Source organism: Lepidochelys kempii, chromosome 2 (assembly GCF_965140265.1).
Source record: "Lepidochelys kempii isolate rLepKem1 chromosome 2, rLepKem1.hap2, whole genome shotgun sequence".
Lineage (NCBI taxonomy): Eukaryota > Metazoa > Chordata > Testudines > Cheloniidae > Lepidochelys > Lepidochelys kempii.
Window position 1 is genome coordinate 27,236,539 of NC_133257.1, and position 27,727 is coordinate 27,264,265.

Here is a 27,727-nt window from a genome sequence, read left to right on the forward strand (position 1 = left end):
TGATGCTCCAATATATCAGTTAGTCTATAAGGTGCCAAAGGACACTCTGCCACTTTTACAGACCCAAACTAACACAGCTACCCCTCTGATACTTGTCACCTGATTTGATCACTCTCATTATAGTGTGTATGGCAACACCTATTTTTTCATGTTCTCTGTGTGTGTGTGTGTGTGTTTGTATATATGTATCCACAACTTCTGTGTGTGTGTATATGGATCCCCTCCCTGATCCACAACTTCATAATAAATAACCCCCAAATTGTTTGTGCTGATATAATCAGCACTATTTCTTCACATTGTTTCCATCATTCTGTAAAGCATCACTTCCTTAACTGAAAGAACTGAAAATCACTGCGTGCATCAGATGAAGTGGATTTTAGCCCACGAAAGCTTATGCTCAAATAAATTTGTTAGTCTAAGTTGCCACAAGTACTCCTTGTTCTTTCAGTTAAGGAAGTGATGCTTTACAGAACGATGGAAACAATGTGAAGAAATAATGCTGATTATATCAGCACAGACAATTTGGGGGTTATTTATTATGAAGTTGTGCAAACGCACAGTTTTGTTGGAACCATAGCTGTTGCTAAAGATTCAAACATGCTTTTATCTGTGCTTGGTAAAAAGTTACTTTTTCTTTCTGATAGGGATTTTCATCATAATTGATTCTTTTGTAGTCATTTTTCAGAGACAGAGTTGCTAGCTATGGATACTTTATCGATCCTTTGAGACTTTTCTACTCAGCATACATGTTTCCTCCGTTATTATTTATCTGCTAAAAATAGTGAAATCAGGAAGTGGTGATTTGCAGATGTGGATGCTTTTACTTTTCCTACTGTCACAGTTTTAGGATAACTGCACCTGTTTTTCCCCTCCCTGATCCACCAAGGGCACCCACTACAGGCTTCCAGCTCTTAGCTGTCACCACTCTTGGGCGAAGACTCGCATATCATTCCCTTCTGATTGGGGGTTCTCTAAAGCTGCACTGTTCCCTGCCTGCATTGTGATAGACTAAAAGGCCAGCATCGGCACTTTGCTTTCTCATTGGAGGCTATGACCAGTGTATTACCCGCAGTTATAAGTTACCACACAACTCTTTCTGAGAAAGCACATTTATTCTTATGGTGAAAACATTAGAGAAAACATATTAAACACAATAAAAGAAGCTGCATGCATGCTAAAAAGCCTACCAGAGGTCACCCCCAACTCCTAATTTGGGTTCTGTGGTAGGTGTCAGTCTTTCAAAACCCAGAACTGGATTTTCCCTGTGTTTACAAATTCATAACTGTCTCAGAACCAGAACCCTGATTGGGCAGTTCAGCTGTTTCTTTATATAGCTCAGGCCTTTGATCTTCAGTCTTTGGGACCAGATAATCAACAGAAAATTACCTATTCCTCAGGACATAGCTTCAAAAGATGGGGCTTTTGCATAACAGGAGATGGGGAATTTGCATGATCTCTTCCTAGGTACTCCCCAGGAAAACCATTTCAGACTTTTATTGTCCCAAAAGTCCATTCTTGTCTGGCACATTTTCATTATAGTCTTTTGAACTCCCTAGCTCACATCCCATCGCTCCCCTAGAGAGGTTACACAGAATCCTGGCACACAATAATTAATATACTTTGTATTCAATATAGTGGACCCCAAAGATACCTAAACTTAATTCAATAAAGTCTCACAAGGATATTGCAGGAAATTGCGATATCTGTCACATCTACCTTCTGCTAGAAGCCATTATTTACAAAGTACACATTGCTGACTCTGTTTCTAGAAAGGCAGAGTTTGAGAACTTCTCTTGGAAGTATTGTTCTCGCCACATATTCACCAATTACCTTCCAGGTTTGCACTGAAGAGTATGAGACATCTTTACTCATGCTTGTGAAGGGCCTGAAATGCTTTCCTATTGTCTTGTCTCTCTTTAATGCTGGACCTATCAAAAGTTAGATTTTCAGACTAGGTCATGCATGCACCATCATTTTCTGAGTACCCCGAAAGAGCCTCATTATACACAGCTCTTCAAAAAGGTGTGCTTTTTAAAATCCCAGATTTGACCTCTTTGTTCAAAGAAAATTGTTCCCTCTCCCTTTAAGTCCTTAAGTTACTTTTGTGAAAAGTCATTTTTTTCTCATGTTGATTTCATTTGCCCAGAAAGTGGGGGAACAAATAATACTTTCATTCAAAACTTTCTCACTTTCCATTCAGATCTGATAACAGTTCCCTTCCTTTAACCAAAGCAGCCTTTTGTTTCCATATGCATACATTTATTATGTGTGTGTTCCGTCTAAGTCCTGCTTTAAACAAAAAGATTTTTATGTCAGAAGTCTGTGCGTTTTTATACTAGTCTACCAGTAGAATTTAGACTCTTGAACAACCTCTTCATACTGTTTTGGAGACATAAAGAAGGATGCAAAGCTTCTCTGACCAGCCTGAATCAAGGGATGGATGGATTTTTGCTTGCATCTCCTTTTCCTAATATATGGAGTGCTTCCTATGGAGATACCTCTTAAAGGATGAGGTGACAGGAACAGCAACTTCCTAGAATTTGATTGGTGTTTCTGAATGTCTTAGCTAGTGGGTTGTACTTTAAAACTGGTTATCTGATTAGCCCATGCCTGTAAGTTTGCAGGAAAAACTACTAACGGTTTATCTCCAAAGCAGTAGGTCTAAATTGAGTTGTGTACCATGACCTGGAAAGAGGTGGCATTTTCAGCATTCCTTTAAAAATAATCAACTATTTGTTCAGCCTATATTTTTTGAGCAGTTACTGGCTCTTAATTTACTCTGTCGTTTCGGTGAATGTGTGCTTGCTGCTCAGCAGTCATCATGTCATCTATGGTGGCATTGTAGACTCTGTTTTGCATTGATACAAACCTTTACATGCACTCCTGACCAGTTCTGGGGATTCACAAATGATATTGAGAAAGTTGACATCCTCTGGGGGTGTGTACAGGTGACGCATGGGGTATGTGTATTGTGCAAACCTGCAGCAGCGAGTCTCGGCCTGGGTGAACTGACTTGGGCTCATGCTACAGGGTTAAAAATAGCAGTGTAGATGTTCAGGCTCAGATTGAAGCCCAAGGTCTGAGACTCAACCCCGCTGTCAGGATTCAGAGCCTGGGCTCGGGCATCTATACTTACATTTTTAGTCCTGCAAGCCTGAGTCAGTTGACCCAAGCTCTGAGATTCAGTGCCACGGGGTTGTTCTTTTGCAGTCTAGACATAGCCTTAAATTGTGAGCTGTTTGGAGGATAGACATTACAGAGTGGAAGGTAAAGTGCCAAACATGCTCTTGATGCTCTAGAAGTAAGGTGCCCATGTAATCACAGATACAATACTTGCATCTTTTTGGGATGTGAGAGAGAGAATACTGAGATGTTAACATATATTTTAAATAATTACAAAGAGTGGGAAGTGTGGCAGATCTTTTGGCCACAGGGCAACTATAAGCAGGCTTTGGAATTTACAGTTTGCTTGCTGTCTAGTAAGTTGGAAGAATATTTGTTCACTCCTGAGAAATGTGCGCTAATATCTTCAGCAAATATGGATGGGTTTATTTCCCTCCTGTAAAGAACACAAATTTATGTCTGAAGATGTAGGGGGTACATTTTGAAAGTTATCCTCTACTCTTGCTAATTATGTAGCTACCTTATGTTATGGCTGTTATATTTCTGTATGTGCATGAGAGTTTGGTTAAAAAAAAAAAAAGAAACTGGTGTAAACTGAACTTTGCAAGTTTTACAGCTGCAAACGTAATTTTTAAGAATTTGCCTATTGATTGACTATTAGTGTCAATTCATTTGATTATCTCACTGAAATCTAAAATTGTTGATTTTTTAAATGGCTGCTGTGCCTCAGGGCTGGTCTGCATTGGGAGCTTACATTGGTATAGCTATGTGTCTCAGTGGTGTGAAAAATCCACACCGCCTGAGAGATGTATGACAACCTAACTCCCAGTGTAGACAATGGTAGGTTGACAGGAGAATGCTTTCATTTCTCGGGGAAGTGGCTTATCTCTACCAATGGGAGAAACCCCTTCTGTCAGTGTAGGTAGAGTTTACACTGAAGGGATATAGTGGTGCAGCTGTAACAGTTTAAATGTAGACAAGCCCTCAGTTATCTATTCAAAATGCCTGAACTGTGATAAAATGATAATCCATTATACATTTTTTTGTAATTAGAAAGATAGATTGCACCACATTAAACATTGCTTAATAAGATTGTATTACATAAAGGCAGTCTGCTTAAATGAGACACTTAGTGGAAATAATTTACTCGTTGGCTACAATACAACGCAATTCTTAGTATAATAATCCTGACAAAATGGCTGTTTTTTCTCTACCTTCTAAAGTAATGTACCACATATTAAAAAAGAAGTGTAAATATTAAAGATTAATGCATACAACTGCCTGACAGTTGCAATAGGTGGCTCCAAATGGGAGGGACACAATTACTGTGTGTATTCCTGAAAATGTACAACAGTTTCAGTATTATCTCGTATTTACATTCAAAATAAACTGTTTTTACTTTTGGTTCCCATAAATCTGCTTTCTCATGTCATAGTTTTCAAAATTATCTTCAAACTTATGATGTTTGATACTATTAAAGAACTCAGTTACACTAATTTTACTCTTGAACAGAATGTTCCTGTTGAACAGAAATTTATTTTTGCTGTGAGACACATAATATCAGAATTGTTTTACATAAATGAACGAGATAGTGAATGCAATAAACTGTGTAACAGTTCATTGATAAGCTTAGCAGTGAACTCCAAATGAGAAGTATTCTGATTAACCAAAATAGTTTTATTCTGACTTTATACGACAAGTTCCAATTTTTAATATTATCTGTGTTGAGTAGTGACTGAAATAAACCAATCTGATTTTATAGTTGTAAAAAATGTAACTTGCTCAGGTTTAATTGTAGGTGTTCTCGAGAAATAATTTTTAGAAGTTTATGCTTTAGCATTCTCTTTATTTCATCTAGTTCAATACCAGATGGAAATGATGCGAAGCCTTCGCCACGTAAATATTGATCATCTTCATGTTGGCTGGTACCAGTCTACTTACTATGGCTCTTTTGTCACTCGTGCCCTCCTGGACTCCCAGTTCAGTTACCAACATGCAATTGAGGAGTCTGTAGTTCTCATTTACGGTTAGTATGAGGTTTCCTTTATTATTCTTTTCCCCTCTTAATATTATTACTACTATTTTTGTATTCTGTCTTTTGCCTGTAAGAGTAGCCTGGCAGGCCTTTTCAAGTAAATACCAACCCTGTGTCTACAGCAGCCTCAGCAGCAGCTAAGTCTAGACAGGGTTTCCTTCTTTCTGTTTATTTTTCTTGCTATCAGAGCCCTGATGTGTACGTTTTGGAATGCTGGAGTAGCTGCTTCATTTTTATTCCTCCATCTCCCCTCCCTCGTTGAAGGGACTGGTGGAACTAGACCAGATGTCTAAAACCCCCGATTGCTAGAGTGTCTGGCTCTGTACGTGACTGACCAATCATAATACAAATTGCCAAATTTTTTTATACCTCTGACAGAAGCATACAAAACCTGGACTGTTTCTTAGCACAAAGATTTTTTTATTTTCTGCCTATTTAATGGTGTTTCCTCAAGCTCTCCAGACCAGATGTTCTGTGCTGTATCAGAACCGTAGGCAATTTAACAGCTTTATAGCCTCCCCCTCCCCGAACACTCACAGTTTGCCATATCTGGCAGACTTGCGTATAGTTTCCAGCTGAGAAGTAAATGTAACGTCCTGAGTATCTGTCAGAAAAAATACTAATGAATACGATCAATCTTATGAGCTGCCCCAAAATTGTTTCAGTATGTTAACAATTGGATTACAGTAAAGAACAAGTTGTTAAAGTATACTTATATTGGCTGGAAACATTGCATCATCAGACCTTGATGAATTTTCCACTTGTTCAAGTCTATTTTGGTTTTCATTTTATCACTGATTGCTAAAAGTTTGACTGTGTTAAATTTCAGACATCATGAATGTTAACAGTTTTTATTCTAATATTGGCATACCTTAGCCACTATTGTGCTGCAAGTGTTAAGCGTCCCTGTCCTAGGAATTTAACGGTTTGTTTAGAAAACATTCCACTGAACTCAAAACAGTATGTCAAGAGGAAGCTAATCTTTTTATGCATCAATATATTTTTGTCCCAAGCAATTAGACAGTTAAGCTAATTCATATTAGGCAATCACTAATCCTAAATCTCACGTTGGTATTAAGTGAATATGGTTTAGTAAATATTTTTATTTTACTACATAGTAGGTAGAGCTGCCTTTTTGTGAGGGGGAAACCTTTGTATTTCAGTGAGGTAGCCATCATATGTGAGTTGTTCGGGTAGTTTGTGCTAAGGAAAAGAAATCAGGAATTAGTACTTTTCACTTTTCTTAAATACTTTTAAGTACAAATAACTTTAAGTCCCTCATTTGTATTAGATGAGTAAATAGATGCATTACATGTAGTTCAGTTCTATTTTATATCTCATCACTACACTTCTAGTCAAGGGACCACAGTCCCTGTTGTGCTGATTTTTTTTTTAGGTTTTTAAATATAAATATGCAATATAATATTTTTCCTAAAATGTAAACCATCCAAAGAAATATTCAAGTAGAGGAAAACTATTTTTAAATCATCTTTGTGATTGTGTCCTTCCTCCATACTTTGTCTTAGATCCCATTAAGACTGCCCAAGGGTCTCTGTCGCTAAAGGCTTACAGACTGACTCCCAAACTGATGGAAGTTTGCAAAGAGAAAGATTTCTCTCCAGAAGCGTAAGTATTTTAAAAAGAAAAGGAGTACTTGTGGCACCTTAGAGACTAACCAATTTATTTGAGCATGAGCTTTCGTGAGCTACAGCTCACTTCATCAGATGTTTACCGTGGAAACTGCAGCAGGCCACCTGTTGATCACTTTAGATAAGCTATTACCAGCAGGACAGTGGGGTGGGAGGAGGTATTGTTTCATGATTTCTGTGTGTATATAAAGTCTGCTGCAGTTTCCACGGTAAACATCTGATGAAGTGAGCTGTATCTCACGAAAGCTCATGCTCAAATAAATTGGTTAGTCTCTAAGGTGCCACAAGTACTCCTTTTCTTTTTGCGAATACAGACTAACACGGCTGTTCCTCTGAAACCTGTCAGTATTTTAAAAGACGCTCTCTTTATGCATTGATCCTTCTTTTTTTGAGGGGTGGAGGTGGGGGGGTGAAGAGATGGGAGGAGGAGGAGGAGGAGGGTAAAAGGAGATTTTTAACAAAAAATTCTTGTGATATGTCAATTTCTGTGGAAACCAGGTATGTAATGCCAGTGATGCATGTGTACTCAAATGCAATGACTAAGACATGATGATGTTGCTCCAAGCACTCCTACTGTTGGCTTGGGGGAGCAACATTAACATATGTTTTGAAAGGATGTGCTGCATTCTATCACTCCAGCTATGGGGTTGTTAAGTGTTGTGAAGACAGCTGCAACTGGGAACAGAGGCAGAGATACATTGAGGTGATGGCAAAAGGGCAGAAATACACAAGGAGATAGAGAAAGGGAACAGATCAATCTCTTAAGGCCTTGTCTACTTGGGGGAAATTGACGAGCATAGGGATTCTGGAATAACTATTTGCTATAGCTATTCCTTGGGCACTGTCTTCTGGAATAAAATTACTTTTATTTCAGAATATTTGCTGTGCTTCCAAAGCAGACCTGTCAGTCTAGGGTGCCTAGCACAATGAGGCCTATTAGCACTATCACATTATCAATAATAATAAATGATCTCTTGGCCAAAAATAGAGACCTCTAAAAATACAGCTGTTCTTGAGACTGGCTAATCAAATAACAAGTTTTACTATTTTTGTGGCGAGAAAATGTTGTGAATTGTGTTGTTTGATTGATTGGTTACAACAATGTTGCTTGTTTTACCCTGCCATTGAGTAACCACTTATAATGGAAGCAGCTGCTAACATGATATCTTTCCCCCTAATCATCTCAGTGCTCAGCAGCAAAAAATAAACCCACGCAAAGCTTTCATTCAGAAAACCTGAACCATTTCATTGCTCAGTGTCTAAAGATAACATTTCCACTAGTTTGCTGCTTAGTCTAAAAAATGGAAGTGAATGTTTTAGTTTCCAGCCTCAGTACACATAATACATGTGCCCCCAAACTTGTGTATTGTACCTTTATTTGTTGGTCTGATGAAAGGTATCCGTGTCTATTTTTTCTGTTTAAAAATTAAAAAAGTAAGGGGTAATAAATGTAAGGTAAAATGTTGTTATAAAAATAAGAAAATTCTATTCTGTTGTTCTGACTAGAATTTAAATATATTTCATCATCCTCTTTTTAATTGTGTAAATCATTTAAAGTTATATGTTCACTTACTCGAGACTGCAGCTTTCCATAGAAACATTAGTGTGTTTCATTGTAACATAGTGGTTGTGAACTTAGAACTTATTCCAGAGCTGTGTGGTGACTAGTCACTTCCAATTAAGAAAAACTGATGGTAAGGAAAACAGTAAAATATTCTGGTGGGGCAGAGTTAACCTTGCCATTGTAGTCTTTTGCTGGAGGTTTATTCTTGTAAATAACACATTAGCGATTAAAGTATCTGCTTTACTTTTGAGGGCTTTTTCACTTGGGTAGTTTTTACAAGGCTTTATAAATGTAAAGTTTTTCCATGCAAATGCCTCGTACCAAAGAGGCTTGAGTGTTGCTTGGCAGTGGAGGTCTGGAAATCTAGGGCTCTACGGAATCACAAGCTGGCTGTTGCTAGAACAAGAATAGAGACCCCAAGGAGCAAAATTGCAGGTTGTATAAAAACTATTTAAACTTGCTTCACAGATTGAAAAAAGCAAATGTTTCATTTGAGCACATGTTTGAAGAGGTGCCCATTATAATTAAGAATTCGTACCTGATCAATGTTATGCTTTGGGAGCTGGAAAAGAAATCGGCAGTAGCAGATAAACACGAATTGCTCAGTCTGGCTGGAAGGTAAGTACTTGTTAAAATAATGGTCGTACCTTTATTCATGTTCCCAAGCTATACTTTAACGCCATGGTGAAATCCCAGCCTTGTTGCAATCAGTGGGAGTTTTGCCATTGACTTTAATGGAGCCAAGATGTCATCCCTCCTGTCCTGCTTTGAGGGAAGCAAAAACTACATGGTAAAAACAGAGTGTTTAAATTCAGAGAATACATAATTTACATACTCAACGTGTACCCAGTAACCTTAATAGTTAGTGTGTGTTTCTTCACTTTAAAGAAATCATTTTGTAGGTCCAGCTAATGCTCAGCACCTACAAAAATTGCCAAACAGATCTCAAAATAGAACAATATCTTTAGTTCGATTGTTTTTGTCAAATACAATATATGAATGATTTTATTAAAAAAAATCACATCTGTTCTCCTGAGCCAATAATACGCAGTTAAAAATGATCAACCCTCCTAAACAAGAATATAGTACTTGAAAAGAGATTTCAATAATGATTGACTTTACTAAGCCTGGTGTGTTGATGGTATCCATTTTGCTAAAAAGTCACATTAGGTTTGCTGAGAGTTTGAGAGCCCAGAGTCGGGTTGTCTCCTCTTACATGGCATCTCTATTACTGAAAGTTTGCAACCATGGCAGCCCATTCCATATGATCCTCTGCTAATCTCCTTGTGAATGAATAGTCCTTTTCATCCACCCAAGTTACCATATTGTCCATCCATGATCTTTTTCTGCTTCGTCATCTTCTGCCATCAACTGTCCATTACAGTGTCTGTAAACATGCATTGCCTGCTGAACCTCTAATGTGCCCTGCAAATTGAATCTTTCTTTCAGAAGGTCTCTGAGTGTTTACTGAGTTCCCATACTCTCCAACACTTTTTTTTGTTGGTTATACAATCTGTTCATATTTTTTCTGAATTCTTTTATAACCCCATAATTCAAAGAATTGCAGTTTCTTATCTATTTGTTTGAATGTCTGTGTTTCACACCTGTAAGTCGGTTTTTCAGAGTTGGAATTTAGTTTTCAGATTTATGTCCCTTCTCATCAGATGTTTAATCTTCCAGAATATCTTTTGTTCTGCTATTCAGGTGCTTATTTCAATGTCCAGTCTTCTATTTTCTGTAATGATGCTTCCTAAGTAGCAATAATGTCTTTCTCACTATATGACTGTCATTTACTGAAACCTTGCCTGTTTTCCTGTGATCCTTGCAAACCACTGTAGTTTTTGTCTCGTCCACATTCTATTCTAGACCATCTTCTTTGCTGTATTCATATATAATCTCCACCAACTTTTTCAGACCTCCTTCTGAATCATCCAACAGCTTTGTCATCTTCATAGTGAGTGTTAGTCATTCATTTTCCATTTCTCTTAATACCTTCTTGTGTTTTTTTGATTAATTTCATTAGTCACTATAAATGTTGAATAAAGTGTGACCTTATACAACTTCACTTCTCTCTTGATCTCTGTTACGTATTTGTTTTCATCTTCCATTATAATTGCCTTCTGATTCCAGTATAATTGTTTAAAAAGTCTTTAGAGTAACAGCCGTGTTAGTCTGTCTTTGCAAAAAGAAAAGGAGTACTTGTGGCACCTTAGAGACTAACCGATTTATTTGAGCATGAGCTTTCGTGAGCTACAGCTCACTTCATCGGATGCATACCGTGGAAACTGCAGTAGACATTATATACACACAGAGACCATGAAACAATACCCCCTCCCACCCCACTGTCCTGCTGGGTGGGAGGGGTATTGTTTCATGGTCTCTGTGTGTATATAATGTCTACTGCAGTTTCCACGGTATGCATCCGATGAAGTGAGCTGTAGCTCACGAAAGCTCATGCTCAAATAAATCGGTTAGTCTCTAAGGTGCCACAAGTACTCCTTTTCTTTTTTAAAAAGTCTTAAAATTCTGATTTTATTTGGTTTAAAATTTAAAAATGAATGTGTAAGTTCTTATAATAAAGTCTCTATGGCTTTTTAACAGAGTATACAATAGAGTCTAAAAATAATTTTTTTTTATTTTAGTAATTTTTGTTGTAGATTAGAAATGAGAACGATTTCTAGCATTTAGCTATCGTAAATATTATTTTTTGGCAAAATACCCCTGGACAATAGTATAAGAAATGTTGATTATAATTTTATCACAGGTTTCAATTACTGGGCTGATGAAGAAGATGAATTATTTTGTGGTGTAGAAGATGGGATGTGTTGACTATTGTGTGATGGTTTCAATATGTAATCCTTCTTTTTCTGAAGAGACCAGCGTGACAGAATTGCATTCCATCACAATGAGATGCCAGAATTCTCACTCCTTGGTCTAGGCTTACCAGTACCAAATTGGCTCCAAGTTCTTAAAGGTTTCTTTTGACCTATAAGGGCAGTGTGCAAGCCAGACCCACTATTAGTTGTTTAGTTGCCATCTGAGCTGAAGCAGTGCCTCTGGAACCTTCCAGTGAGTTCCCTCTTGACCATGATCAGCAAAGGCCTGTAGGAGCTGTGCTTCTGCCTGTCATGGCACTCATTTTTCCAATTTCATTCAAGGTTGCCCTGACACAGGCCATCCTCTCACTCTCTGGTGGGAGTAATTGGCACTCTCAGCACATTTGGAATGGAGGGATTTTTTGAGAGATACTTTCAGTCCAGGGTAGATGCCATTGCCTAGATAATTTGCGGGAGGGTCAAGCTGAAGGTAAAGGGGATGAAGAGTTGTTTGGATTTGGAGGAGCTGGAAAACTACTTTTCAGATAAGATACGTTCACTGCAGCGGAACGAGATTATGACTTCTCATGGGAGGATCTAACATTTCTCCAGAAACTGTCCACGCAGCAGGTTTTGTGTTGAAACATGTCCAGGAATCTACAGGTTGCATGATAGATACCTGAGCCAAGTAACCTCATCCAATAAGGTTGCCGTTCCTTTGCAACTTGGTCTTTCCTCGTAAAACCTTTCCTCGCAAAACCTTTCCTCGCATATTTGTATTCTGGAGGAGTGTGGTTCTGAAAACATTAAGGATCTTAAGAGGCATTTTCCAAAGGTGACCCAAATTGTAACAGACAATCAGGCCACCATATTTGGTATAAACACACAGGGAAGTGCTAGGCATTACCTCCAATGTCAGGATGCCTTGCAGCTGTAGGGGTTGGGGGTGTGTCCCACAATATGCTTCTGGTTTCCGTGTACTTAGTAGGGTAAAAACACAGTTGGACACACAATCAGTCTGTGACTGATATTCACAAATAGTGTCTATTAGGTAAGTGGTGGATCAGATCTTCCTTACAGAATCACAGAAATATAGGACTGGAAGAGACCTCAGTAGGTCATCTAGTCCAATCCCCTGCCCTGAGATAGTCCTAAGTATTATCTAGACCTTTCCTGGCAGGTGTTTGTCCAACCTGTTCTTAAAAACCCCCAATGATGGAGAGTCCAGAACCTCCCTATGTAATTTGTTCCAGTCCATAACTACCCTGACAGTTAGGAAGTTTTTCCTAATGTCCAACCTAAATCTCCCTTGCTGCAATTACTTCCCATTACTTCTTGTCCTGTCCTCAATGGTTCAGGAGAACAATTTATCACTCTCCTCTTTATAACCACCTTTTACATAGTTGAAGACTGTTTGTTTATCATGTCCCCCCTCAGTAATGGGCAGCAGGTGAACCCCTGTTTTGGGGAGGCTAGCCTGCCAGCCCCACCCCTTTTGCCTGAGGCCCCACGTGCCGGAGCCCCGACCCACCCCCTTTAACAGGAGGAGCCCTGAAGGCCTTCTCTCCACCCCCACACCCTGACCAGAGGAGCCCTGGCCTGCCCACCGGAGTCGCACTGGGCCAAGCTGGTGGCCTGGCCCCAGCACTGGGCCGAAACCCCACCCCCCTTCACATGAGTGGGCCAAGCCACCGGCCTCTCTGAGCAACGGGTTGCTGGTCCAGGCTGAGCCAAGAATCCGGCCGAACCGCTGGTCACTCAAGCACCAACACTGGGCTGAGCCGCCAGCCTGGCCCCAGTGCTGGGCTGGCCCCCCCACCCCTGTAGGCCTCCCTGGCTGAGCCGGGCCAGCGCCAGGCTGAGCCACTGGCCCCTGAAATCCTCTCTCCTCTGCTGCCCTGGCCAAGCTGGGCAGGCTCCAGTGCCGGGCCAAGCCACCAGTCCCTCGTACCCCTGAAGGCCTCAGTGGCCGAGTCACCCTCGAGGCTTTTAGAGGCTTTTGCTGTTACCTGCCGAATATTTTTGTCATCTGTAATGACTTTAGTTTGAGGCAGAAAACACATGACAATGGCAGGCAGGCATTTGGCATGATTGTGTCTCACTGTGTGCCTGTTAGGATTACTTACTGGCTCGCTGTAACTCCTGTTCCTGACAAATGCAAAACACATTGACATCCTTTATAAAAAATATATATATATCTTCTTCTAATTTTATATGTATATCTAAAAGCCATCCCTGTTCACGTTGCTGCCGTTATGGTATTAACCTTAAAGTTGCTGCCTGTTACAGCTTTACTCACTTTTTGAGGGATCCCTCAAGCTTGCTTACTCTTCTGGATTGATGATCTTGGTAGTTGGCATCTTCAGATCAGGAAAACTTGCTTACTTGTCATTCTGCTTCTTTGGAGACCTTATTTCATCAGGATTATGTCTTGCTCATCCACCCACTGTCTCTGAGTTCGGAGGTATATCTTTTTGAGGTGGTTTTGACTTCACATCTTGATACCGCCTTTACTTTTGAGGCACATATTGACTGGATTATTTCTTGAAAGCTTTGCCTGGCGTGAAATATGAACCGGCTAGAACATTATAGGAGCAGCAGTTAAGCTCAGGATGGCACACAACAGCAAGTAGGGAGATTTGGCTCGCACTCTGTCAGTCTCCTGATATCCTAAGAGCCAAAATGCCTTAAAGAGTGTAGAGAGACAAGGTGGGTGAGGTAATATCTTTTATTGGACCAACTTCTGTTGGTGAGAGACACAAGCATGGGGAGTTCTTCCAGGCTTGTGATAGAGGGCTGAGACTTGGGGTTAAAATCCTGTCAGTGGTATTTCACATCTTGAGAGAAATAATTACAAGCAGTTTTCCCTTTCTTCTTACCATCTCTTGTACAGTCACTTGATGACCAAGTATAAATTCAAAAAGCCATTTTGAGGTCTAAACTCACAGTGGATCATTTTTTTTCAGTTTGTCTTAAACTAATTTTTTCATAATGCGCTGAATACTTACTGTAGTAACATCTACTTGGCAGACATAGTTTTCAAGTATCAGTCTCAATATTTTTGTATAAATGACATGAGTTACTTGGTTCTCAAAAACAATATTAGCCTTTCCATGTAGTATTTCTCATTAATAGATCTCAGTGTGCTGTATAGATCAAGGTAATTATGACAATCCCCATTTTACAGATGGGGAAACTAAGGCAGAGAGTGTGTAAGTTTGTTGTTGAGAGGCACAGAACTGAGAATATACAACTCAAGTCTCCTGACTCCTAGTCCTATGCCCTTTTTAAAGCCTGTTCCCACATCGGCATGTAAAAGTGCTCTCTCAGCACCTCCAACTCCTAAATCAAAGTAACAGGGTTTTCTATCACCATCTTGGTCACACAGAGCTATCCCACCACAGGAAGAGGGGCACGTTGTGGCAGAAGGGGACATAGTTTCTTACGGGGAGAAGGAGGAAGAGTGGCTGCAGAGAGGCTGGTTGGCCCTTCCCAAACAGTGCAGCTGCCACACAATTTTTCTTATACACACTCTTGCTACTTTGTCCCTGATCTTTATTTGAAGGGGAAAAAATGAATTGGGCAATCCATTCAGTGAGATATCATCTTATATGTAGACCTGAATGCAATGTATTGTTATAGCTCCTATGGAAGGGAATAGCATCTTCTAAATAAGTGTCTTTATTACTAAATTTTCTCTGCAGAGATTGAAACTCTGCAGAAGCCTAAATTTTTATGCAAAAGTGAGCCTCTTCCACAGATGTCTTTCCTTAGATGATATGTCTCCTTTGCCTGGCATTTGGACCTGACAAATAAGTTTTAGGTGTTTAATAAACTCCCCTTTACCTGTATGGATTTACTGCACCATACCAGCTGAGTGACATGGGGCCATACATTCTTTTGTTGTAGAGGGTGACTAAAACAATTTCACTAATTTTGTTTTACCAAGTATTATGTTCGTATTTTATTAAATATGGATTCCTGTCAGGCTTTGTACAACAAGCTTTTATTTCATTTGTTTCATACACACACATCTATGAAGCAGGTCTGTGTCCATTTACACTCTCCGAAATAGTTTCTGTTGGCCCTTTATTTTTTTAAAGGCGGTAGGAGCAAGAATTGGCATAAGATGTGTGAGAGAACTGGAAAAGTTGGTCCTGTAGTTGGAGCATACTTATCACTTCATGTCTCCGTTCACATCTGTTTAAGTTATCGGTTTTCAGCTTTTAGTTTCCCCGGCAGTGAAAGCAAACACCATATTACTACAACTTCTAACAATAACTCCCTGTTTCAGTATTCTGCTAAACTGAACTGGCCCCAGAGAGATTCACATAAAATCATTCTCTGTAACTAGCTATATTTCATGTGGACACTATCTGTAAAATAATTATGTATTTGTGATACCCACATGCCCTACAAGGCCATTAGTGTGCATGTACACATAGGCACTTGCTTCTGATAATACCCAGTGCAAACACTCTGGGTAATATAAACTCTGTAAAAAACGGAAAATACACACACCCATGGTCATGGCAGTATTCCACAGTTCTAATATCATACAGTTAAAATGCTAAAAAAACAAGCCCCAAAACAAAAAACAAAGCAGGAAGTTCAAAAATAATTATAGGGACACCTTTCTTGCTGCTGTGTAGTTGAAGCTTTTATTCCCTCTTCCCCCTCCTCCCCCTCCCCCCAAGAGGTTTTAAAACTTGAGTAGAAAATAAATAGTGGGGTAAAACTAATGATGAGGTTCTCAGCTGAATGAACAGGAGACTCTGCTTAGAGTGAATTGTCAAATAGCAGGTCCAATACTTAAAGACAATGATGAGCTCCCTTAGCTACTTTCTCAGCATATACCATGCTGTGCTTGGTGCACAAGCTGCTTTAAGCTGTAACTCTATTTCCTAGCTTTTGCAGGAGCAATTTTCACTTTTGAAGGCTACGTTTGTATGTGGGGAGGGGTGCGGGGTTAAACTATATACTATTCCCTTAGATTTATGCCACTATCGTATCTGCTAGTTGTTTCCAGTTGGAATACAGCACATAAAGAACCTTTAGACAGGTGAAGGGTATGGAGAGAATGCATTGTAAAAGATGGAGGGAAATAATCATATGGACAGTCTAGAGGAGTAGTGGTTATATGATTCTAATGTATAAGTACACAAAACAGGGTGGCTAACTAAAAACTGCTGGTAATGTGTTTCAGTAGAGAAAAGAAGAACTGAGTCTGTGTGACTAACTGGCCTGAAGCCAAGTATGGATGAGCGCTGCTCACTCTGAAGCCAAAAGAAAAGGAGTACTTGTGGCACCTTAGAGACTAACCAATTTATCTGAGCATAAGCTTTTGTGAGCTACAGCTCACTTCATCGGATGCATACTGTGGAAACTGCAGAAGACATTATATACACAGAGAGCATGAAACAATACCTCCTCCCACCCCACTCTCCTGCTGGTAATAGCCCATCCAAAGTGACCACTCTCTTTACAATGTGTATGATAATCACGTTGGGCCATTTCCAGCACAAATCCAGGTTTTCTCACCCCCCCCCTTTTTTTTTTTCCAAAAACCACACACACAAACTCACTCTCCTGCTGGTAATAGCTTATCCAAAGTGACCACTCTCCCTACAATGTGCATGATAATCACGGTGGGCCATTTCCAGCACAAATCCAGGTTTTCCCACCCCCCCACCCCCATACACACAAAAACTCACTCTCCTGCTGGTAATAGCTCATCCAAACTGACCGCTCTCCTTACAATGTGTATGATAATCAAGGTGGGCCATTTCCAGCATAAATCCAAGTTTAACCAGAACGTCTGAAGGGGGGAGGGGGGGGTAGGAAAAAACAAGGGGAAATAGGCTACCTTGCATAATGACTTAGCCTCTCCCAGTCTCTATTTAAGCCTAAATTAATAGTATCCAATTTGCAAATGAATTCCAATTCAGCAGTTTCTCGCTGGAGTCTGGATTTGAAGTTTTTTTGTTGTAAGATAGCGACCTTCATGTCTGTGATTGCGTGACCAGAGAGATTGAAGTGTTCTCCGACTGGTTTATGAATGTTATAATTCTTGACATCTGATTTGTGTCCATTTATTCTTTTGCGTAGAGACTGTCCAGTTTGACCAATGTACATGGCAGAGGGGCATTGCTGGCACATGATGGCATATATCACATTGGTGGATGTGCAGGTGAACGAGCCTCTGATAGTGTGGCTGATGTGATTAGGCCCTGTGATGGTGTCCCCTGAATAGATATGTGGGCACAGTTGGCAACGGGCTTTGTTGCAAGGATAGGTTCCTGGGTTAGTGGTTCTGTTGTCTGATATGTGGTTGCTGGTGAGCATTTGCTTCAGGTTGGGGGGCTGTCTGTAGGCAAGGACTGGCCTGTCTCCCAAGATTTGTGAGAGTGTTGGGTCATCCTTTAAGATAGGTTGTAGATCCTTAATAATGCGTTGGAGTGGTTTTAGTTGGGGGCTGAAGGTGACTGCTAGTGGCCTTTGTTAGGCCTGTCCTGTAGTAGGTGACTTCTGGGAACTCTTCTGGCTCTATCAATCTGTTTTCTTCACTTCCGCAGGTGGGTGGTGGTGGTGTTGTTGTAAGAATGCTTGATAGAGATCTTGTAGGTGTTTGTCTCTGTCTGAGGGGTTGGAGCAAATGCGGTAGTATCGCAGAGCTTGGCTGTAGACGATGGATCGTGTGGTGTGGTCAGGGTGAAAGCTGGAGGCATGTAGGTAGGAATAGCGGTCAGTAGGTTTCCGGTATAGGGTGGTGTTTATGTGACCATTTGGGGACAATGTATACCTTCAGATCAGCGGCACTGCTATGGGTACCCGCATGGCCCCACAGTATGCCAACATTTTTATGGCTGATTTAGAACAACGCTTCCTCAGCTCTCGTCCCCTAACGCCCCTACTCTACTTGCGCTATATTGATGACATCTTTATCATCTGGACCCATGGAAAAGAAGCCCTTGAGGAATTCCACCATGATTTCAATAATTTCCATCCCACCATCCACCTCAGCCTGGTCCAGTCCACACAAGAGATCCACTTCCTGGACACTACAGTGCTAATAAACAATGGTCACATAAACATAATTAATTTAGGCTTAAATAGAGACTGGGAGTGACTAAGTCATTTTGCAAGGTAGCCTATTTCCCCTTGTTTTTTCCTCCGCCCCCCCTTCCCCCCTTCAGACGTTCTGGTTAAACTTGGATTTATGCGGAAATGGCCCACCTTGATTATCATACACATTGTAAGGAGAGTGGTCAGTTTGGATGAGCTATTACCAGCAGGAGAGTGAGTTTGTGTGTGTGTGGCGGGGTGGGGTGGGGTGGTGAGAAAACCTGGATTTGTGCTGGAAATGGCCCACCTTGATTATCATGCACATTGTAGGGAGAGTGGTCACTTTGGATGAGCTATTACCAGCAGGAGAGTGAGTTTGTGTGTGTGTGGTGGGGTGGGGTGGTGAGAAAACCTGGATTTGTGCTGGAAATGGCCCACCTTGATTATCATGCACATTGTAGGGAGAGTGGTCACTTTGGATGAGCTATTACCAGCAGGAGAGTGAGTTTGTGTGTGTATGGGGGTGGGGGGGTGGGAAAACCTGGATTTGTGCTGGAAATGGCCCATCGTGATTATCATGCACATTATAGGGAGAGTGGTCACTTTGGATAAGCTATTACCAGCAGGAGAGTGAGTTTGTGTGTGTTTTTTTTGGGGGGGGGGTGAGAAAACCTGGATTTGTGCTGGAAATGGCCCACCTTGATTATCATACACATTGTAAAGAGAGTGGTCACTTTGGATGGGCTATTACCAGCAGGAGAGTGAGTTTGTGCCTGGGGGCGTGGAGGGTGAGAAAACCTGGATTTGTGCTGGAAATGGCCCAACTTGATTATCATACACATTGTAAGGAGAGTGATTACCTTAGATAAGCTATTACCAGCAGGAGAGTGGGGTGGGAAGAGGTATTGTTTCATGGTCTCTGTGTATATAATGTCTTCTGCAGTTTCCACAGTATGCATCTGATGAAGTGAGCTGTAGCTCACAAAAGCTTATGCTCAGATAAATTGGTTAGTCTCTAAGGTGCCACAAGTACTCCTTTTCTTTTTGCGAATACAGACTAACACGGCTGTTACTCTGAACTCTGAAGCCAGCAAGCCCTGCTTCCAATCAGTCAAAGAGGTAAAATACAGAGCAACAATATCGCTTCCCCCACACTCCTATTTGGTATGAATTCTGTTACCATAAATACTATACTGGTATAGTATTGTGAAAAAAGTTAATTTGCTCAAGAACATAAGTATAACTATACTGGTCCATCTAGCTAGTATCTTGTCTCCAACAATGGCCAGTGCCAGAGCTTCACAGGGAGTACACAGAACACAGCAGTTTTGGAGAGATCTACCCTAGTCTTCCCCTCCTGGCTTCTGGCAGTCAGAGGTTCAGGGACACCCAGAGCATGGGGTTGCATCGCTGACCATCTTGGCTAATAGCCATTGATGGACCTATCCTCCATGAACTTATCTAGTCCTTTGAATCCAGGTATATGTTTGGCCATCACAACATCCCATGGCAATGAGTTCTATAAGTTAACTTTGTGTTGTGTGAAAAAGTGCTTCCTCTTGTTGGTATTAAACCTGCTGCCTATTAATTTAATCCGGTGACCTCTGTTTTTTGTATTGTGGGGAAAATTAAATATCACTTCTGTATTCACTTTTTCCACAACATTCATGATTTTAAAGACATCTGTCATATCGCCCTTTTCCTCATCTGAACAGCCTTAATATTTTTAGTATCTCCTCATATGGAAGCCGTTGCATACCCTTGATCACCTTCATTGCCCTTTTCTGAACCTTTCCAATTCTGCTTTTTGAGATGGGGTGAACAGAAATGGACACGATATTAAATACATGGTGTGGATGCACCATGTATTTACACAGTGGTATTATATTTTCTACATTTTTTTATCCCTTTCCTAATAGTTCCTAACATTCTATTAACCTTGTTGACCACTGCTGTACATTGAGTTGAACTTTTCAGAGAACTGTCCACAATGACTCCTCAGTCTTTCTTGAATAGTAACACCTAATTGAGAACTACGCATAATATATGTGTAATTGAGCTTATTTTTTCCAATGTGCATTACTTTGACCTGTCAAGGTTGAATTTCATCTGTCACTTTGTTGCCCAGTGACCCAGTTTTGTGAGATCTTCCTGTAAATCTTTGTAGTCTGCTTTGGACTTAACTATCTTGAAATTATCCAGATCATTTGAGTATGTTGAACAGCACAGGTCCAAGTACATATCCTTGGGGGATCCTGCTGTTTACCTCTCTCCATTGTGAAAAACTGACCACTTATGCTTTGGTTTTTCTGTCTTTTTAGCTAGTTACTGATCCATGAGAGAATCTTCCCTGTTATCCCATGACTACTTAGTTTCCTTAAGAGTTGGTGAGAGACCTGTGTCTAGGCTTTCTGGAAATCCAAGTACTCTGTCAACTGGGTCATGCTTATCCACATGCTTGTTGACACCTTCAAAGAATTCTAATACATGGGTGAGGCATGATTTCCCTTTACAAAAGCCATGTTGACTCTTCCCCCAATATGTTATATTCATCTATGCGTCTGATCATTCTGTTCTTTACCATAGTTTCTACCAGTTTGCCCAGCAATGAAGTTAGGCATACTGTCCTGTAATTGCCAGGATCACCTCTGGAGCCCTTTTTAAAAACTATTGTTACATGAGCTGCCTTCCAGTTATCTGGTACAGAGTTTTGTTTCAGCAATAGGTTTCAAATTACAGTTCTGCAATTTCATATTTGAGTTCCTTCTGAGCTCTTGGGTGAAAACCATCTTGTCCTGTAAAATACTGAACATAAATTGCTAAAAAAAAAAAAAAAAAGTGGTAATAAAAATTGTTAAACAGACTGCATTTGTCTGGACAAGCTTGCTGATCATACAACGTAAATTGGACCCACCCAGCCTTGCTGCTTCTATATGGCCTGCAGGATGGGAATGTTGAATTGGCCTGACTGGAAGCAACTCCGTCTGTCAATGACTAAAGGGCAAGTGATGTCTTCAAAACTTCCAAGTGTGGCGTGGTAGCCTAGTTAATTTTATGAAGCCTTGAAGAATATTTAACTGATCCATCAAGAGACCCAAGAAGATTGCATAGGGCTAACAGTGACTTTAAACTAAACATTTGGAACATAGCCCTTGTATTGAAACTGTTTAGGGGTGCACATCACAAATCTGTCACTCTGTTTTTGGATACATTTGGCCTGGATTGCAGGTGATTGAGGTTAGGAAGTGGCTTTACGGAGCTAAGTGAGGGAGTCTTCCCACATCTTCTTTCTGGTTGCACACTCTACCTGACTGAAACCACTACTACCCCTGAAGCTCCCTGTTAGCTGCTAAGTATAGATGTACAGAAAGCTATGACCATGGATGCTTAGATATTATGATGATGGAAGCCAAATAAATACCTAGATAGATACGTGGTAATACTGGGCCTGGACTTTCACTAGCAGTAACTTCCTCTCTCCAGTTTTCTTTTTTTAAAGAAAAACATTGAAATACATTGGGTGGTAAGTGGCAGACATTCTAGTAGAATTGTCCTTAAACAATAAATGGTTTTCAATAATTGCGTACCATGTTACTTTGAAGTTATAGAAGGAAACTAACTAGCTGTACTATTGGGCAAGAACAGTGGTCAAGTGACTTTTGTAATGCATTTGAATTTCAAAATATTTTTATGGTTTACCAGTAAGAAATTATGCTTGTATTTCAGTAATCACTTGGGAAAGAGCCTGCAATTACTGATGGACAGAGTGGATGAAATGAGCCAGGATATAGTTAAATACAACACTTACCTGAGGAACACAAGCAAGCAGCAGCAGCAGAAACACCAGGTTGGTAGCTGAGAGAAGCTGAATCAAAGCTTTTTTCCCCACAAAATGAGGGTGAAGCATCGTATAAGGCTACATTTAATACCATTCAAACTACAGATTAGAAGCTCACTGCATGTCAGCTGCTACATATAGAGGTTTGTTCAGAAAGCTAACTTTCTGTGCATTATTTGAAACGCTTTGCCACAAACATCTGCCTACTTAGAACAGAGAGATGGTAACATCAGATGACAAACTCTGTTTTCACTTTGTATTGCCAAGGTTATGTGAATAATGCAAAGAAGCATTTATTTGGAAAATCCAAGTGAAGTAGGTTCCAGGGTGTTGCACCTCATTTCTTTACTGACTTTAATTGCTTTAGTAGTGGATCACTGCAGTGTAGTTAGCAGTCTGTACTTCATTTATAAAACGGAGCAATTGTGATTAAGAGAAAGCAATTTTGATAAGAAACAAGAACCCAGCTGCTGAGAAGTGGATGGTGCAATGTAATGTAACTCCCTCACATGCAGATATATGAATGTTTAACCTTTTCTTTATTACTGTGGCCTGAAGACCACATTTGTCATTGCTGCTGAAAAATTGTTGATTGACAACATTTCGTACCTGATAGCATACTGAAATGCATTCAGCTACCTCTGCGCTGATGTATCAAACTGATGATTAAGATATCATGTGTGACTTTTGGCCTTCATATTTAAATACATTTGCTATGAGTTTAAGTGAGCAAGATGCAGATTAAAGTTTATGCCTTTACTATCTGCATATATCTAGCTAATCCCAACATTCATTTTTATATGTATGGTACCACACAAAATATGTTAAATGGCTTCTAAAATATTTATATCTCTTTAAACATAAATGTAACATTTTGTAAAAACATAAATATTCAGCTAATGGCTGAAAAGTGGTCTTGCTTCACTTAATTTAAAAATATTGTAAAAATAGAATTGAAAAGGGAAGAACTATAAGAACAAACTGTAAACACCTTCTTTGATAAACCAGTCAAATTACTTTAATTCTTCCTTCTAGTGGCCCATACAGTAATGACTTCTAAGTGGCAACATACCCAAGCACTTGTAATGCATAAAAGAACTAATAAAGCTTGAGATGTACTGATGGACAATAACTTGTTTTAACCAACTCTGTATCATTAATTTGTGGTTTTCACTCTTCAGCTGAAGAGAATGTTATTAAGGGGTCTTTTTCCTCCTGCCATACAGCAACAACATTGTGTTGATGTAGGACTTAGGAATTTCTAAATTTGTATGTATTTATTTTTATCTGCTGCAAAATTACTTAAGGTAATTGGCTTCTTGTACACACTTAAATTCTAGCCACTCATTTGACTGTTTGAGAAAATTGGGTCTTTTGCACCCTGCTGATCTTTCTATCAAATATACTGCTGACTTAGCTTCAGTAAAAATGGATTTTAACCTCCTTCCAATACAGAATGTTACAGTACATCTTTCTGCTTACAAAAGTCCCAACTCAAAAGTAAAGTTAAACATATTTTTTAATAAAACCCCTATTTATATATAGAGGCATTCTGAGTGTAGTTAATTTTGGTTTGTACTTTTGGGGGATTGGGTAGGTTTTATTAAATAAAATCCACATATGGGTGAAGTAACTCCTTTAATTCCTTTTTTGGCTTCACTTGAGAAGCTTCCCTTTAGTCAGCTATACTTGTGTTAAGAATCCTACCACAATCTTTGTTTGTTGCATTGTTTCCAGTACCAGCAGAGACGTCAGCAAGAAAACTTACAGCGACAGAGTCGAGGAGAGCCTCCGCTTCCTGAAGAGGACATGAGCAAACTGTTCAAACCTCCACAACCCCCTGCCAGAATGGATTCACTGCTTATTGCAGGTAATGGTTCTGGAGATCTTTCTCACTTCATAGCCACAGGAAAATACAGTTGTTACCCTTTAATATCCTGAAAAATATCCTCTCTCAGATCTTGGGAGACAGACCAGTCCTCGCTTATAGAGAGCCCGCCAACCGAAAGCAAATACTTACTAGCAACCACACAACAAAAACACTAACCCAGGAACCTATCCTTTGCAACAAAGCCCAGTGCCAACTCTGTCCACATATCCATTCAGGGGACACCATCATAGGGCCTAATCACATCAGCCACAATATCAGAGGCTCGTTCACCTGCACATCTACCAATGTGATATGTGCCAGCAATGCCCCTCTGCTTTGTACATTGGCCAAACCGGACAGTCTCTACGCAAAGAATAAATGGACACAAATCTGACATGAGGAATCATAACATTCAAAAACTGGTAGGAGAACACTTCAACCTCTCTGGCCACTCAGTAAAAGATCTAAGGGTGGCAATTTTGCAACAGAAAAGTTTCAAAAACAGACTCCAATGAGAAACTGCTGAGTTTGAATTAATATGCAAACTAGATACCATTAACTTGGGTTTGAATAGAGATTGGGTGGTGGCTGAGTCATTACGCATATTTAATCTATTTCCTTAAGTTAAGTATCCTCACGCCTTCTTGTCAACTGTCTAAGTGGGCCATCTTGATTATCACTACAAAAGTTTTTTTCTCCTGCTGATACTAGATAATATATATATATCTTACTATATGTTCCATTCTGTGCATCCAATGAAGTGGGCTGTAGCTCACGAAAGCTTATGCTCTAATAAATTGGTTAGTCTCTAAGGTGCCACAAGTCCTCCTGTTCTTTTTGCGGATACAGACTAACACGACTGCTACTCGGAAACCTTTAATATCCTGCTTTTACTTTACATATGATGTCATGTGATATCTCCATGTTTGCTCTGTTTCCCTTTGCTTAGTCTCTCTAGGGAAATACCTAAGGAATATAACAAATGCTGATGAAAAATTGTGTAGCCTAAGTTTAAAGGTAACCACAGTATTAAACTGAAATAGAGATCTAAAGCTAGTTTGTAGGGGAGAGCTTTAAATTTTTGTGGATGTGGGGATCGTGCAGTTTCATCTCCTCTTCAGATCTAGTTCTCTCACGGCTGGGAGAATTAAATCTGGCCAGTGGAGCTCTAGGTGAAGAACAGTTTCATTTTCTCTCCCAGTGAAAGAAGTGGTGAGTGGAAACAGAGCATGGGCTTCTCCTACATGTTCAGCCTCTCCTCTTGTGCAGCCACTGATTGCCGCACCTGACTCCAGCTCGTCTCCCGTTTCCTGTCCTTGGTAGGACGTACAAGACAGATACCAGAGATGCAGCCAGGAGCAGAAACATAGAACCCAAGGCCCCCCCCTCCCCCCGGTGCCCCAACCCCCAAAGAATCCTAGGATGGGAGACGTGACAAGAAAGAGAATTGCTTAATATTAGGATGAGGATTATATTTGAGTTTCTTCTGCTTGTTGAGCCAGTTGACTGTTGCCACTAATTGGATAACATTCACTTGAAAGGCACTCAGATATATTAGCTCCCTAATATTTTGAATTCTCATGCCATTTGAAGTAATTTGGAAGATTTTTACACACACCATATACAGAGAGCGAGAGAGAGAATTAAAATAAAGCCCTGTGTAGTCTGGTGCAGTGGAAGGAATGAGCAACTAACCAATCACACAAATACAAAATTAAAAGAATTGGCCTTAGCCTTGTTGCTTGAAACAATTCAAATGAGGGAAAAAACAAGCTTTGGTGAGTCACTTTTATAGTATAGCTTTAAAACAATAAGTGTCCTGGTTTATTAATCCTTCTGAGGTCTCAGAATTCTGAGTGTTGTTTTGGTACAATTTGTCTTGGATAATGAATCTTAGCAGCACAATGCTACTTGAAAAATCCATGCTAACGTTTTATGCAATGTGATAGAGAAAGTGAGTGTGCTTGCTTTTATGATGGTGGGTTATGGCTCAGTCTTCTACGAGAAGGGAAAGTGAAAACAATTATACTCCAAAGCAAAAATAGCCTTCAGCCAAAACACTTTCTCCATTTGTTCTCTTTAGCATAGTTGGGGAAGAACTGAAAGCATCCACTTCTTCAATTCATATGGAGTTAAGTTTGGAGATAAAGAATAAAACGTAACTGTTTTGCGTCTGAGTCATTTAAAAACTTCTAAATAGAGCATTAAATTGAAAGTTTATTGGTCTGCTAAACAGTCTTAATTTTGATTAAACTGGCTTTGGTTTGCTATTCCTGACAAACGGGATAAATAACTTGTAGAAGCACTTGTATAAAAATGGTTTTATGGAGATGTTTGATCTGTATAGCACTGACAAGTCTTCGTAGCCTAAGGATTTTTGAAATTGCTAATCAAGTGAAATATTTGGTGAAAACGTGGCCAATTAAACGTCAGATGGGAAAGTTTTCAAACTAATAGTGGAATACGTATGATGATTCTTTTTTAACTGGGACAGCGAATGAGTAAGAATTAAACTGAAGTTTAGCCTTGCGGTGTTTTTGGGGCTTCTAAATTCAAACAGTTAATTGATGTGGTTAAGCATCCCACACAGCACCATGAATTGTTTATCCTTTATATCGTTCAGCTGCCTTTTCAGAAGTTGCATGTGATGCAACTTTTTTGGAATTAAAATTGGATTCTGCTTACAGAAGTGATGATTCATTTTAATGCATACTAACTTATCCATTCTGCTTATTTATTTCCTGTTCTTTCAAACTCTATTTGCGTATTTAAAGACTCCTTCAAATCTCTAAGCATAGGAGCAGTCAAATTGTGCAGGATGCTGTTCTACCTTCTAGAAATGGTATGTTTTAATAACAAATGCTGTTTAAATTTTAAATTATAATCAGAGTTTTTTGTTTTTTCCTGTTGACAGGTCAAATTAATAACTATTGCCAGAATATCAAGGAGTTTACTGCACAGAACCTGGGCAAACTCTTCATGGCGCAGGCTCTTCAAGAGTACAATAACTAAAGAGAAAAATCTGGTATTTGATATAATCTCCATCAAAAGGAGATGGCCTGACTCTCAGTTTATACTTCTGACAACACTTTTAAAACCATTGTTTGTGTATTGGAAAAATATTTTGTGAAACCAAGGCACACCGGTTTGCCTAGAATTCTCGTCTAAAGAAAAATAAAAGCAAATTTTAACACTTTTGTTTGGCATTTCCTTATTTGTTGGCCAGATTAGACTGGAATTTTCCATGGTGTTCCCTCAAGGTTTGCTTAACACTCAGTGTTAATTAACTCATGTTGCATGTCCTACTACATTCATTTGTACCAAACAATAATACATGTATTTAACTTGGAAACTAGGAATAAAAAATACCTCCTATGAGCAACATGGCTGAGTTAACTTTGCAAGAGAAATCTTAGCCTTTTGAGTTTCCTGATTTGAGTGCTTGAGTTTACAATCATAATGTTGCATTGGTAATAGTTTCTTTGCATTTACCTTCTCTGGACTTTCTAGTACCACATTTAGCTTGCATAACACAAAAATGTCATAGGCTTCACCAGCAGAATATACAAATATCTTGTAATGCATCATAGTTAAACCTCAATTATTTGAACCCTGATTAATTCAAATTGTTACACAGAGGTCTGATGCACTCCCTGCAGTTTGGCTGGATTTAAACTGTGCAGAAAAAGAACCATAGAGGATTTCAGTTCTGTGGAGTTCGTCATACATGTTGATGGATTTGGAGCTGGTTGGTAATAATTCAAAAA

General features: G+C 39.7%; 1 protein-coding gene across 2 annotated transcripts in view; it reads left to right on the forward strand.

Moving 5' to 3' along the window:
• Positions 1-27,153, forward strand: part of EIF3H (eukaryotic translation initiation factor 3 subunit H) — a 120,220-nt gene extending 93,067 nt beyond the window's left edge. The window contains exons 3-8 of one of the 2 annotated variants that reach the window (XM_073330286.1): positions 4,982-5,149; positions 6,685-6,784; positions 8,840-8,989; positions 21,979-22,099; positions 23,828-23,960; positions 26,875-27,153. In XM_073330286.1, the coding sequence (XP_073186387.1) occupies positions 4,982-5,149; positions 6,685-6,784; positions 8,840-8,989; positions 21,979-22,099; positions 23,828-23,960; positions 26,875-26,972 (770 nt within the window). In that variant the 3' untranslated portion in view covers positions 26,973-27,153. The remainder of the gene's footprint in view (positions 1-4,981; positions 5,150-6,684; positions 6,785-8,839; positions 8,990-21,978; positions 22,100-23,827; positions 23,961-26,874) is intronic. The other variant, XM_073330287.1, reaches the window with a different exon arrangement.
• The last annotated feature ends 574 nt before the right edge of the window (positions 27,154-27,727 follow it).